Source organism: Eptatretus burgeri, chromosome 9, assembly GCF_056783735.1.
Source record: "Eptatretus burgeri isolate ZD-2024b chromosome 9, Ebu_testis_v1, whole genome shotgun sequence".
Classification (NCBI taxonomy): Eukaryota; Metazoa; Chordata; class Myxini; order Myxiniformes; family Myxinidae; genus Eptatretus; species Eptatretus burgeri.
The window spans coordinates 34285292-34301094 of record NC_140969.1 but is presented as its reverse complement, the minus strand read 5'-3'; the positions used below and the strand labels follow the sequence as shown (position 1 = coordinate 34301094).

At 43.6% G+C, this 15803-nt stretch overlaps 1 protein-coding gene across 8 annotated transcripts in view; it reads left to right on the top strand.

Annotated features, from left to right (window-relative positions):
* IMMP2L (inner mitochondrial membrane peptidase subunit 2) overlaps positions 1 to 15803 on the top strand; it is a 399170-nt gene that overhangs the window by 6080 nt on the left and 377287 nt on the right. The window contains exon 2 of one of the 8 annotated variants that reach the window (XM_085894671.1): positions 752 to 848. The exons of 6 other annotated variants lie outside the window; for them this stretch is intronic. In XM_085894671.1, coding sequence (XP_085750797.1) covers positions 844 to 848 — 5 coding nt within the window. In that variant the 5' untranslated portion in view covers positions 752 to 843. Of the gene's footprint in view, positions 1 to 751; positions 849 to 5769; positions 5899 to 15803 lie in introns of all 8 variants that reach the window. One more of the 8 variants, XM_085894672.1, reaches the window with a different exon arrangement.

Here is a 15803-nt window from a genome sequence, read left to right as displayed (position 1 = left end):
GGAGAGAGGGAGAGAGAGAGAGGCAGGGAGAGAGAGAGAGAGAGAGGCAGGGAGAGAGAGAGAGAGAGAGAGAGAGAGAGAGGCAGGGAGAGAGAGAGAGAGAGAGAGAGAGGCAGGGAGAGAGAGAGAGAGAGAGAGGCAGGGAGAGAGAGAGAGAGAGAGAGAGAGAGAGAGAGAGAGAGAGAGAGAGAGAGAGAGGCAGGGAGAGAGAGAGAGAGAGAGAGAGAGAGAGAGAGAGAGAGAGAGAGAGAGAGAGAGAGAGAGAGATAGAGTCAGGGAGAGAGAGAGAGAGAGAGTCAGGGAGAGAGAGAGAGAGAGAGGCAGGGAGAGAGGGAGAGAGAGAGAGAGAGAGAGGCAGGGAGAGAGAGGGAGAGGCAGGGAGAGAGAGAGACAGGCAGGGAGAGAGAGACAGGCAGGGAGAGAGACAGGCCTTCGGTTTGACTTAGGCTTTAATTTGCTTGATTGAAGCCATCTCTACAAACACAAACAAAAAGATACATCAACAATCGACTACAGCGAAGTACAATAATAATTAACCAGCAAACACTCAGAGCTAGGTACACTCTCAACTCTCACCGTTTCAAGGTCCCATGACACTCAAATGTTTCTGGTTATTTATATATTAACTTGACCTTCCTTGTGAAGAAATCACCCATGTTTCTTTTTTAAAATCAACAATGGGATAATTAGACCAATATTTTGAACATTTCTGGTGCTTTTCACAACTTGCTATGCCCCCCCCTTAAAAAAGTTGAGTTCAGCGAACCGCAGGTCACGTGACCGTTGACGTCATCTCCAGAACGCGACTCGCACAGAGTGGATTGATTAGACGTCACGCGCCGTATGAAGTACGTACAAATGCATTGTGCACATGTGTTTGCTATCTCACTGATCGTCTTAATTCCTGTGATTGTTTCGCGGAAAAGAAATTCTGTTCTGAGCCGTGTATGCACAACAATCATGAGACAATTATTTATCCCTTTACTACCGTGTCGTTGTCGTGTTCAAATCCAATACATGTATGCACAATAAAGGGCTATACCATGTCCACAAAATATAAAATGTGACTGTTGAACCTTTCCATTAAAAAAGAAACTTACAGGGACATACAAGGGTCATTCCGTGTCAAATCAACAAATGCCTCCAGGTTGACCATCTCAGATTTTCATGATTTTTTTTTGTGTGGGTTGGACAAACATTGAACAGAAAAAAATGTCAAATATTAGTTCTGTATTCCAAGGAGTTTTTAGATATGACCCCGAGAGCGTGTCAAGGTTGGTTGAAGAAAAACAACCCCCTAATTATCCTTCAATTTCAGCAACCCGTTTCTTGGCATCTGTTTGAGATAAAGCAATGCAAATTTTTTTCCGAATACAACTTTTATGGTATTTTAAAGAAAAAATAAAGCCGGCAACATTGTAGAAAAAATTAGGCCTGCAGCCACCCTCAAAAATGGTAAAAATCAAAATAGCACGACTGAAACGGGCAACTTTGACCCATGTTAAAGTACCTTTCATTTAATGTCACCCATGTAATTTTTGTGTGAAAAATATACTAAAATGTCTACCAAAATATGAATTACCAGGTGTCTACTGCATTTATTTTTTATTTTAGGCCCTTTCAAAAAGGGAAAAATATGAAATTTCATGATTTTTCAGGTCAAAAAAAATCACATGTGGCCTACCTTCAAAATATACATGCTTGGTATCAAATGAAGCTCCTTTCATGTACTATAACTATACAAAATCTCATTAATTTTATAGCAATCCTTCATGTCCTACCAACCCCTTCAATAAAGCCCCAAAACGAATTTGACTCATTATTGGCAGTCATTTGTGAGCTGTTAAGTCAATTAATTTCTGTCTCACTTAAATAAAAATTTTCAGGCATTAAATACCAAAATATCAATGCACAAACCAATTCTCACATGTCTATTAAGGTGATTTTTTTTCATTACACATCTCAAACATGGTGAATAATTGACCCATCTGTAAGTACCCGGTAATGCTCATGAGTAAAAATACACTTCCAGAGGAAATTGTTTTGTTTGTTTGCTTTAATATTTAAAAACTTTTAACATTGAACAATAATGTGTTTCACGTTTAAGCATAAAGAATTAAAGTACTAGAGTCTTTAATCTGAAGCTGACTCAGGATCTATTTTTAGCATAGCCGAGTTCTAGGGATGGCTAATTTTTAAACTTGGGTGGTGTACATCGTCACACTGGTGTGCAAAGGTTTCTGAAAGTTGTAATTTGGAAGCACACTAACAAGATGGACCTGGTCTGCAGAAAACAATTAAAAACTTGTACTGTTGGTTCTATTCTTCAAGAAGAAACAGAATGTCATAAAACAACCTATTGCAGGGAAGGTTTTTATAGTTATTACTAATACAACAAGTGAAATCCTTCAATACAGCGCGTGTGGTGAAGCAAATGAGTACACTAATGTTAAAATATGCAATTTATGCTTTTTCAGTTGAAAAACAATTAAAAAGCATTCTTAATATTTGAAATGTAAAAATCTTGTTATTATTGTGATAAGCACCTTTATATATAACAGAAGGAATGAAATTGTTCGATACAGTGTTGCAGGGGGCCGCAAAAGAATGATGGCATAAGAAGAACTTATCTTTCAGCGTTCGGCTCGAAATGCGATGGTGGGCGGAAATGACGTCTTTCGGTACAAAATGCGATGGTGGGCGGAAATGACGTCTTTCGTTCGTTCGTACATGAGAGGGGCACGTTTCTTGGTTTTTTTTTTCCGTCAAGCAATAAATTCAATGGTTTTCACATATATAACATGTTAGTTTCACAAATTTCCATTGAAATACTCGGGTATTTCCGTCAATTGTCGCCATTTCCGTCTAGGTTACGTCAAGGAAATGGTTACACCATTTCCATCTACCGGACGGCCGTCATTGGCTGTCTTGAGGCACGTGGGGGGGGGACACCAGAGACGTGGTAGACACCGGGGACATTTCAAACTCGGTGCAATTGTATACAGCGCACGCACTGTAATAAATGCATACAAAGGGAAATTTTCAAATGCATGTCTGATTCTTTCTAAATTATACGGTCTTTATTTTATGAATCAGTAGTTGAGCTAATATGTGCATTACTTTGATGTCATTGGATTCTAAACAAAACTTGCACAATATTATCAGTGCCTGAATAACTTCAGTAATATGTGATGTATCGGTGATTTGAAGGGATCAACTTTGAAGCTTTCAAGAGGAAATTAACAGTTATTTTGACTAATGGCCTGGCCACACTGACATTGCATTGCATTGCGCTGCATTTTTTGTAAGGTGTTTTGTACTGTGTGCTATAAATAGATTTAACGCACTGGTGTTGTTTAGCTTTATTGATGGGGTTGGTAGGACATGAAGGATTGCAATAAAACTAATGAGATTTGGTACAGTTATAGTACGTGAAAGGAGCTTTCATTTGATACCAAGCACGTATATTTTGAAGGTAGGCCACGTGATTTTTTTTTGACCTGAAAATCATGAAATTTCATATTTTTCCCTTTTTGAAAGGGCCTAAAATAAAAAATAAATGCAGTAGACACCTGATAATTCATATTTTGGTAGACATTTTAGTATATTTTTCACACAAAAAATTACATGGGTGACAATAAATGAAAGGTACTTTAACATGGGTCAAAGTTGCCCGTTTCAGTGGTGCTATTTTGATTTTTTACCATTTTTGAGGGTAGCTGCAGGCCTCATTTTTTCTGCAATGTATCCGGCTTTATTTTTTCTTTAAAATACCATAAAAGTTGCATTAGGAAAAAAAATTTCATTGCTTTATCTCAAACAGATGCCAAGAAAATGGGTTGCTGAAATTGAAGGATAATTAGGGGGTCGTTTTTCTTCAACCAACCTTGACACGCTCTAGGGGTCATATCTCAAAAACTCCTTGGAATACAGAACTAATATTTGACATTTTTTTCTGTTCAATGTTTGTCCAACCCACACAAAAAAAATCATGAAAATCTGAGATGGTCGACCTGGAAATTTTCTGAAAATTTGTTGATTTGACATGGAATGACCCACAAGTACAATACTAAAGATTAATATTGCATCATTTCAAAACGCAAGGAGATAATTTTAAAATCCAAACCATGTGAAAAACCAGCACCCACATTTTACAGCTTGTTGAATTGTTCATTGAAACCAGCCTGCTGGGATAGGTACGATTCCACATACATGCAAGCCACGTATGTCTGCACTCGACATACATGGGTTTATTCGAAAGTGAAGGTGCTGCTTCCATTGACTTGCTATTCATTAACATTAAGTCAAAATGCTGTAATAAATGAACAGGGAAAAATATGTTGGCACAACTATGAAAGACAAATTTATCTCTCCTATTACACGGCCTCATAGCCTCAGGACTCTTACGCATTGACTTATATATTGTGTGCATACTAATACAAGTTACTTGTCAACTCTAGAGTGTAGACTAGTCCAATAAATCCATCGTCCGTCCGATAAATCTGACGTGCTGTAGCTTTCTTTTATTACTCTCTTTTCTTCATTGTTTTCTACTGGCGCTACATGACGACAGTAGGAATAAAATAAATAAAAATGCAACAGAACGTCAGATTTATCGAACTACTCTCGACAATTGTGTCGCAAGGTGTGTTCTGCACACAAGTTTTCATTGTAGCCAGACAGCGAGATTGCTTCGTTTTCTGCGTGGAGAGACACGGCCGATGACATGGGCTAGCCCTGCTTGCGATTCATTCGCCGCGGTGCAACATGTCCGCTGCGCTGGTCACGTCACCTCACTAAAATATTTCTGATATCGAGCAGTATGCAAGTCGAATTTACATTATTGAATTATGAATAGGATTTAGTCTAACCAGTTGTTATTGCCAAGTCTTCCTTCGATGTCCTCCCGATCATCATGAACTCCTGGAATTTAATCGCCAGTTTCCTCTGCTTGTCCTGCTTCGGGCTCGAACTGGTAAGGCCGTATTCCATTTCCAGCTGCCTGAACTTCACCTCCCGCGACTACGTTATCCGACAATTCTCCATCTGATTCAGACCAAAATCCTTCATTTCTCTCACACTCACTGTCGCTACCAGACAAATCAAAGTCCATGTCATCTGTTATTCAAAAACAAATGTTTTATTTTTTTTAAAACAGAAATGAACAAAACGTTTGAGTCGACCAATCAAATGTGGAAACACACAGGAAGCCAATACAATCACGTAGACCACCAACCCGAGTAATTTACATGCAGCCTTTGTTGTTCTGGAGATGACGTCATCTGGGTTGCGCCTCTTTCAGTGGATTTCTGCAGAATTTTTAGGGGTGTTCCTGAAGAGGTTTGTTTTTTAATTTTACATTTTACAGAATGAGTATTGTGAAAAAACATTGTCAGATCAGAAATCACGATGAAAAACTCCTATAGCATACATATACATGCAATTTCAGTACTTTTGAGTGTCATGGGACCTTTAAGCCTCAGTAGATTACAACGCCAGTCAACGACAAGAATCGAGGGACCGTGCCTTTCGTCAGAGCAGTTTGTCAGCTATTGCTCCACACGCAAGTCACACATCCCGAAGTGCGGCTTTGTCTTCTTTAATTTCACCACCTTCTCCCCATCTTTAAAGTTTAACTCGATGTTCAGCTAATGCATCATGATTTCTTTAAAGCTATAAAGACATACATTTCAAGCAATGAGAATTATTATGGGCATAATAATGTGGTAGGAAGGTTATCAAGAGATACCAATAATCCTCCTTTTACAGATCGAGTCGTTGAGGAGCTTTTATCGGTCGCCCTCTCCGAGAGTAAACGGTGGTTTCATTTGAGGGAGATTTCTGAACCCCTTGAGAAGCCTCGGTTGGTGTCGGGGATAACTCCACGTTCGCTCTCGGGTAATATGTTGTAGATTTGTCTGCATCAAGCCCAACATTACCCTTTTCGGGTGGAGAAGTACAAGAAGGAGAAGCACCTGAGGGAGATGCACCAGCGGGAGCCAGATGGCGAACCGACACAGTGGTCTCCCTGCCATCAGGAAGTCTAACATGAGCATACTCAGGATTAGTATCGATGAGTTTGACCTTATCCACCATTGGTTCATACTTGCTTTGTCGTACCGGGTGCTTCATGAACACAGTACCAGGATAAGTTAGCCAGTTGGGCACTGATTGACCGCTGGTGTATCGTCATTGGTGGGTAAACATTCGTTCATGCGGAGTAGTATTGATGGACGTACAGAGCAAAGAGCGTATGGAATTCAGGGCATCGGGAGGATAATCTCCCACTGATCAATCCCCAGTACTCTCGATTTCAGCGCCAGGGTTACGGCTTTCCAAATAACTCCGTTATACCGTTCCACCAGTCCCATTACCTTGTGGGTTGTAATTCGTCGTTCGACTAGTTGCAGTGCCGTGCTCATGTAGGAACTGTTTGAGTTCATCCGACATGAAACACGGACCTCTGTCAGAATGTATGTACGATGGTTTCCCAAACATGGCAAAGAGTTCAGAGAGACGTTTCACGACAGTGCTAGAGGTCATATCCGAACACAGGAATGCAAACGGGAACCTTGAGTATTCGTCAACCACAGTGAGTATGTATCTGTTATTGGTGTCAGTTGGCAAGGGCCCTTTGAAGTCGATATTTAGTCTCTCGAAGGGTGAAGTAGGCTTGATCAACTTGCCTGGGGCTGCGCCATAGAATCTGGGTTTTAGTTCAGCACAAACAGGGCAAGAAGCACTCATTTGTTTAATATCTTTGATAGAAAATAGAAGGTTTTGTCGATGCACAAAGTGTGCCATTCTGGTTACTCCTGGGTGGCATAGAGACACATGAAGGTCTTGCAAATCCCGACCTGATGTCGCCGACCAGTGGATCCGTGAAAAGTTGTCTGCAGCAGGGTTGGCCCTCCCAGGCCGATAAACAATGTCATAACTATAACAAGATAGATCGATGCGCCATCTCATTTTTTGTCATTTTTTATTTTTCCCATCAAACATAAAAGCAACGGATCGCTGGTCCGTGACGAGCGTGAAGTGGTTGCCCAGTAAATGTCTCCATTTACGTAGAGCTTCGACAATAGCGTACGCTTCCTTCTCTATCGCTGAGTGTCTCTGCTCGCTTCCAGAGAGAGTTCTCGAGAAGAACGCGACGGGTCGGCCGGACTGATTGAGCATCACGGCGATCGCGTGCTCGGAAGCGTCCGTTTCCAAAACAATTGGTACCATGCTATCGATTGACAATACCATGGAGTTGCTGATGTCGTGTTTGAGGCTGTTGAAAGCACTTAAAACAGCAGTGTCCAGCGGGAAGTTCTTGCAATTCACGAGAGGATGAATTTTCTCAGAATATTGGGGAACCCATTTGGCGTAGTACGCGAACATCCCAATCACCCGACGCAATGACTGCAGGTCATGAGGAGGGGGTAGTTCACGGAGCGGGTGCAAACGTTCAGGATCGGGCTTGATCCCGCGTCGGCTATCGTGTATCCGAGTAGATCGATTGACTTTGCTGAGAATACGCATTTGTCATAGTTGTGTGTCAGATTATATTTTCTTGCTATATTCAAGAATCTGTCCAGATTTCCCCGCCAAAGGGTATTGCGACACTGGTGTGCTGCTTGAGGACGTTATGACCCAAGATTATATCTGCACATAAATCATGAAGTACTAGTACCTTTACATCCCGATACATGTAGCCTTTTATATCCAGCTCGACGTTACAGTATCCTCGTGCGCTAGACTGTAGTGATGTCGAAGCCATGCATACCGTATTGTTGGTTGGGTAGCTCTTCCATTTTCTGTCTCTCGCGAGTGAGCTGATGACGAAACTTTCTAAGCTACTGGTATCGATCAACGCCTCAGCCATATGCCCGTTGATTCGTACTTTAATGATAGCTTTTGATAGACTACCTGGCCAAGCAGCGGTTACCTTCCTTTGAGAGTAGAGGGCAGCTGAAGTAGGTTTATTTCTTTTCAGAGTAGATTTGCATACCCTGGCATAATGTCCTTTCTTGTCACAGTTCATACAGGTGGCATCCCTGGCTGGGCATTCACTTCGTGGGTGTCTTTTATACCCACAAAATAAACATTTACCAGCCGAAGTGGTTGCAGAGGAGTTCAACGAGGTCGGGGTGTCTGATTTCCCGGAGTTATCTCCATCTTCGGTTTCGGGGGTAACTCGGGGAGTTCCTTGAGTTTCCGTGGTAGCAGCATTCATTGGAAAGACCGGTGACCCATACGACTCAGATTATTGCTGGGCCACGTCCAGAGCTCGGGCTTGGTCAACAGCCGTTTCAAAATCTAGTCGTGCATTTTCCAGTAAGCGTTGCCGTATGGGGGCAGACCGTAGCCCCTGGATGAATACCTCTCGGGTTGCTTCATCTCTATGCTTCCCGGCAGTTACAGCCTAGAAATTGCAGTCTTTGCCTAACTCTCTCAGAGCTTGCACGTACCGATCGATTGTCTCACCAGCCTCTTGTCTGTGTATGGTGAGAAGATGTCTTGTGTATACCTCATTCTTGCGTTTCACGAGGAGCGCCCACAGCACGTCGATCGCATCTTCATAAGTGTTGCACTCCGAGAAAAGTCTATATACACTTGGCGAGACATGGTTTATAAAGGCGGCCAGTTTGTCCACATGAAGTTCTTCAATGATCGTCAGATAGTTCGAGAAGGTGCGATATCAATGACACCACCTCATCTCCGTGTCACCAGCGTTTGGATCCGCATCGAACTTCTCCGGTTTGAAGATCTTGTCCATGGTCGATTGAAGCAATCGAAGGAATCAAGCAAATCCAATTGAAATGAATGAATGAGAGAGAGAGACAGAGACAGACACAGAGACAGAGACACAGACACAGACACAGACACAGACACAGATACAGACACAAACACAGACACAGGCACAGACACAGACACAGACACAGACACAGACAGACCTTCGGTTTGAATTAGGCTTTAATTTGCTTGATTGAAGCCATCTCTACAAACACAAACAAAAAGGTACATCAACAATCGACTACAGCGAAGTGTAATAATAACTAACCAGCAAACACACAGAGCTCGGTACACTCTCAACTCTCACCGTCTAAGCCTCAGTAGACTACAACGCCAGTCAACGTCAAAAACCGAGGGACCATCCTTTAGTCCTCGCAGTTTGTCAGCTATTGCTCCACAAGCAAGTCACACGTCACGATGTGCGACTTTTTCTTCTTCTTCTTTAATTTCACCACAACACACTCTGTGTCATTCTCTCCTGAATGACGCGCTCTGCTTGTGTCGGTCTCTCCTGAATGATGCACTTTGCTTGCGTCGTTCTCTCCTGAATGACGCACTTTGCTTGTGTCGTTCTCTCCTGAATAACGCACTTTGCTTGTGTCGTTCTCTCCTGAATGACGCACTTTGCTTGTGTCGTTCTCTCCTGAATGATGCACTTTGCTTGCGTCGTTCTCTCCTGAATGACGCACTTTGCTTGTGTCGTTCTCTCCTGAATGATGCACTTTGCCTGTGTCGTTCTCTCCTGAATGATGCACTTTGCCTGTGTCGTTCTCTCCTGAATGACGCACTTTGCTCGTTTCGTTCTCTCCTGAATGACGCACTTTGCTTGTTTCGTTCTCTCCTGAATGATGCACTTTGCCTGTGTCATTCTCTCCTGAATGATGCACTTTGCCTGTGTCGTTCTCTCCTGAATGACGTGCTTTGCTTGTTTCGTTCTCTCCTGAATGACGCACTTTGCTTGTGTCGTTCTCTCCTGAGTGATGCACTTTGCTTGTGTCGTTCTCTCCTGAGTGATGCACTTTGCTCGTTTCGTTCTCTCCTGAATGACGCACTTTGCCTGTGTCGTTCTCTCCTGAATGACGCACTTTGCCTGTGTCGTTCTCTCCTGAATGATGCACTTTGCTTGTGTCATTCTCTCCTGAATGACGCACTTTGCTCGTTTGTCGTTCTCTCCTGAGTGATGCACTTTGCTTTTTTCATTCTCTCCCGAATGATGCACTTTGCCTGTGTCGTTCTCTCCTGAATGATGCACTTTGCCTGTGTCATTCTCTCCTGAATGACGCACTTTGCTCATTTTGTTCTCTCCTGAATGACGCACTTTGCTTGTTTCGTTCTCTCCTGAATGACACACTTTGCTTGTTTCGTTCTCTCCTGAATGACGCACTTTGCCTGTGTCGTTCTCTCCTGAATAACGCACTTTGCTTGTGTCGTTCTCTCCTGAATGATGCACTTTGCTTGCGTCATTCTCTCCTGAATGATGCACTTTGCCTGTGTCGTTCTCTCCTGAATGATGCACTTTGCCTGTGTCGTTCTCTCCTAAATGACGCACTTTGCTCGTTTCGTTCTCTCCTGAATGATGCACTTTGCTTGTTTCGTTCTCTCCTGAATGACGCACTTTGCTCGTTTCGTTCTCTCCTGAATGACGCACTTTGCTTGTTTCGTTCTCTCCTGAATGATGCACTTTGCCTGTGTCGTTCTCTCCTGAATGACGCACTTTGCTTGTTTCGTTCTCTCCTGAATGACGCACTTTGCTTGTGTCGTTCTCTCCTGAATGACGCACTTTGCTTGTGTCGTTCTCTCCTGAGTGATGCACTTTGCTCGTTTCGTTCTCTCCCGAATGATACACTTTGCCTGTGTCGTTCTCTCCTGAATGATGCACTTTGCCTGTGTCGTTCTCTCCTGAATGACGCACTTTGCTCATTTCGTTCTCTCCTGAATGACGCACTTTGCTCATTTCGTTCTCTCCTGAATGACGCACTTTGCTTGTTTCGTTCTCTCCTGAATGACACACTTTGCTTGTTTCGTTCTCTCCTGAATGACGCACTTTGCTCGTTTTGTTCTCTCCTGAATGACGCACTTTGCTCGTTTCGTTCTCTCCTGAATGACGCACTTTGCTCATTTTGTTCTCTCCTGAATGACGCACTTTGCTTGTTTCGTTCTCTCCTGAATGACACACTTTGCTTGTTTCGTTCTCTCCTGAATGACGCACTTTGCCTGTGTCGTTCTCTCCTGAATGACGCACTTTGCTCGTTTCGTTCTCTCCTGAATGACGCACTTTGCTTGTTTCGTTCTCTCCTGAATGATGCACTTTGCCTGTGTCGTTCTCTCCTGAATGACGCACTTTGCTTGTTTCGTTCTCTTCTGAATGACACACTTTGCTTGTGTCGTTCTCTCCTGAATGATGCACTTTGCTTGTGTCGTTCTCTCCTGAGTGATGCACTTTGCTTGTGTCGTTCTCTCCTGAGTGATGCACTTTGCTCGTTTCGTTCTCTCCTGAATGACGCACTTTGCCTGTGTCGTTCTCTCCTGAATGATGCACTTTGCTTGTGTCATTCTCTCCTGAATGACGCACTTTGCTCGTTTGTCGTTCTCTCCTGAGTGATGCACTTTGCTTTTTTCGTTCTCTCCCGAATGATGCACTTTGCCTGTGTCGTTCTCTCCTGAATGATGCACTTTGCCTGTGTCATTCTCTCCTGAATGACGCACTTTGCTCATTTCGTTCTCTCCTGAATGACGCACTTTGCTCGTTTCGTTCTCTCCTGAATGACGCACTTTGCTCGTTTCGTTCTCTCCTGAATGATACACTTTGCTTGTTTCGTTCTCTCCTGAATGACGCACTTTGCTCGTTTTGTTCTCTCCTGAATGACGCACTTTGCTTGTTTCGTTCTCTCCTGAATGACGCACTTTGCTCGTTTTGTTCTCTCCTGAATGACGCACTTTGCTTGTTTCGTTCTTTCCTGAATGATGCACTTTGCTTGTTTCGTTCTCTCCCGAATGATGCACTTTGCCTGTGTTGTTCTCTCCTGAATGACACACTTTGCTCATTTTGTTCTCTCCTGAATGACGCACTTTGCTCGTTTCGTTCTCTCCTGAATGACTCACTTTGCTTGTGTTGTTCTCTCCTGAATGACGCACTTTGCTCATTTCGTTCTCTCCTGAATGACGCACTTTGCTCGTTTCGTTCTCTCCTGAATGACGCACTTTGCTTGTTTCGTTCTCTCCTGAATGACACACTTTGCTTGTTTCGTTCTCTCCTGAATGACACACTTTGCTTGTTTCGTTCTCTCCTGAATGACGCACTTTGCTCGTTTCGTTCTCTCCTGAATGACGCACTATGCTTGTTTCGTTCTCTCCTGAATGACACACTTTGCTTGTTTCGTTCTCTCCTGAATGACACACTTTGCTTGTTTCGTTCTCTCCTGAATGACACACTTTGCTTGTTTCGTTCTCTCCTGAATGACACACTTTGCTTGTTTCGTTCTCTCCTGAATGACGCACTTTGCTCGTTTCATTCTCTCCTGAATGACGCACTATGCTTGTTTTGTTCTCTCCTGAATGACGCACTTTGCTTGTTTCGTTCTCTTCTGAATGACGCACTTTGCTTGTTTCGTTCTCTCCTGAATGATGCACTTTGCTTGTTTCGTTCTCTCCCGAATGATGCACTTTGCCTGTGTTGTTCTCTCCTGAATGACACACTTTGCTCGTTTTGTTCTCTCCTGAATGACGCACTTTGCTCGTTTCGTTCTCTCCTGAATGACGCACTTTGCTTGTTTCGTTCTCTCCTGAATGACTCACTTTGCTTGTGTTGTTCTCTCCTGAATGACTTGCTTTGCTCGTTTCGTTCTCTCCTGAATGACGCACTTTGCTTGTTTCGTTCTCTCCTGAATGACGCACTTTGCTTGTTTCGTTCTCTCCTGAATGACGCACTTTGCTCGTTTCGTTCTCTCCTGAATGACGCACTTTGCTCGTTTCGTTCTCTCCTGAATGACGCACTTTGCTTGTTTCGTTCTCTTCTGAATGACGCACTTTGCTTGTTTCGTTCTCTCCTGAATGATGCACTTTGCTCGTTTCGTTCTCTTCTGAATGACGCACTTTGCCTGTTTCGTTCTGTCCTGAATGACGCACTTTGCTTGTTTCGTTCTCTCCTGAATGACGCACTTTGCTTGTTTCGTTCTCTTCTGAATGACGCACTTTGCTTGTTTCGTTCTCTCCTGAATGATGCACTTTGCTTGTGTCGTTCTCTCCTGAATGACGCACTTTGCTTGTGTCGTTCTCTCCTGAGGCCGAGGTCACATTTGCGACGGCGGCCGTGGGGTCTCCAAAATCTACGGCCATGAGCAATTATACGGCGGCCGCAGTATTTCCATGGTCACACAATGTAGCAGTCACATATGTTTTTATTTTTCGGGGAGCCACACAGCGTATTTATAAATTGTGGAGACTGAAAACGTGGGGTTGCCGTACGGTCTTTCATTTGATGTCACACGGTGACCTTAGGGCGTTCCTCCGACGGCCAGAGAATTTTCAAGGCAGACACAAGGTGCCCGCAAGGCGACCGCAAGGTGACCGCAGGGGGACCGCAGGGGGGCGCTATGGCGAACGTGCGGCCAGACGGACGTTAACGAATGGGTTAATTTCTTTTTTTTTTACCAGTTTTTTTTTCGGCTTGTCGAATTGCTCCGGCGAACATAGAAATGAAAAAAGTTATAATTCCACGGTGACCTCTACGGCCTGCAAAATATAGCCATACGGCGTAGGGCCACCCTGAGGCCACCTCAGAAACTCTGCAGCCGCCGCACGTTTCTGTCAATTCAGAGGGCGTACGGCCGCCATATCCTCGCCGTAGAGCAAATGTGACTTTGGTCTGAATGACGCGATTTTCGTAAACAATTAATCCAACCTTCAAAAGCGTTCCAGGAATTTTCTGACATCGCACACCAAGTATTCAAATGGTTTGACTTCATGTTCTCTTCATTGGATATCTTCGGCTTATCTTAAGACCTGTTTGTTCTTGAGGAAAATGGTTTTCCGAAAATACAACATGACATTTTGTACTGCCATCCACAAGTGCCGGTCCGAAGACGTGTCTGTCAAATCAGGTCACAAGTTTTTGTGAGTGTGTAAATCGATAACTGCTCATGGTGTCTTCATCAAATTGGGAACTATGTGCTGCATGTGTGCCCCAGTTACCCGAATGGTGTCGGTGGAATAACTTTGTGGATCGCAGTGTTCCATTTATTGTTCAACAGGTGAAACCAGAGTACGACATGAAACAGAAGGATATCTCATAAGTAATGTATCAATCCCTAGTGTCTACCTTTAAACACAAAAATCATATTATAAGATTCCATCACACTGATTTTAAAAGAAACGCTCAATGATTTTAAAACTCCCCAAAGTTGCACATGACAAGTTTCAATGCAGTTTTGAATTGACTCACGACTTTCAAATCGGGAACTTATCTTGTGTACCCCGTTCTTAATGAAAAAATATATAAAACCTGAACAGGGTACGAATTGGTGTCAAAGTCGGATGTGTTCCATTCGAATCTCTCTGTCTGTCTGTCTGTCTGTCTGTCTGTCTCTGTCTGTCTGTCTGTCTGTCTCTGTCTGTCTCTGTCTGTCTCTGTCTGTCTCTGTCTGTCTCTGTCTGTCTCTGTCTGTCTCTGTCTGTCTCTGTCTCTGTCTCTGTCTGTCTCTGTCTCTGTCTCTGTCTCTCTCTGTCTGTCTCTGTTTCTGACTCTCTCTCTCTCTCTCTGTCTCTCTCTGTCTCTCTCTCTCTCTCTCTCTCTCTCTCACTCTTTCTCTCTCTCTCTCTCTCTCTCTCTCTCTCTCTCTCTCTCTCTCTCTCTCTCCTTACCAGAACACTGGTGCTCATTTTGCCGACCTCGGAAGGATGACAGGCTGAGTCAACCTCTTGGTGTATTTTAATTCAGTGGCCAACGGGGATTGAACTCAGGACCCCAGGATCCCAAGTCGCCACCCTAACCACGAAGCCAACACCAGGCTCGAAGCAGGCTATGTTGCCCCGATAAGTGCAAAGGTCGACCCTTCTACCATCTACATCGAGAGTTCCGCCAACCCGCTCAGATCAGGCTCCTTTTACTGTAGAACAGGACTAAGTTGATCATCCAGAAGCTGACAGTCATTCCCATTTGGAGAAGGAAGATCTTGATCTGCTTGCAATGAACGTTTCCAGACAGGTTTCTGGAAATTCGTGTTTTCTATTTTTGGTATTTCAGGCTGTTGGTGTTTGTGGCAGATTTTTGGGTTTTTTGTCGATTTTTTTTTTTTGATTATTAGAGCCAGTTCCAGGTTTTATCAGCAGTAGTTCAAGTTTTTTTTTTTTTTTTGGGCCTACATGGCAGATAAACTTCTCGCAGCCCCTCACATCATCCACTGATAGGTCCACATTTCCCCCTAAATTACTCAAGATCTGTTGATATCTTTCAGAAGTCTTCAAAAGGTCCAGAGACTTTTTTTCTTGCCCATTCAAGAGAGTGCCTTGGTCCTCTCGCAACATGGAAGCCTTGGAGAGCAAAGCACAGTGTTGGACCTAGCCTTTATGCAACTCTATGCATTGGTATGTTGCGTAGCTTGTCTTGTGCCAGTGCAAAACCACAATCCGGAACAGTATATTGTGTCATGGGCAATGGGCATAGATGCTTAAGACAGTAACATCGGTATCGGGGACTGCATGACTACTCTTGTGTGGTCTGTCGAGGCTGGGAGTGCATGCAACATCATGTGAGTGTCTGCTTCTTCATGATCAGACCTGAACTCTCCCAAAATTTGTGGCTGACCTAAAGATAACGATACAGCATCCATAACCTCAAATCCATCAGGAAAATGACCCTTTTTCCATCCGGCAGTATCTTGGTGCTGTTGTGAAACCACCACTCAAAAATACAGTAATATTGGTCTTATTGACAGGATTGTTGATTTACTTGGTCCATTGCTTTGAGATTGGGACTTTCCCCCCAGCAATCTTTATTTCCAATGCAGTTGAAGACCCCCTTTTGA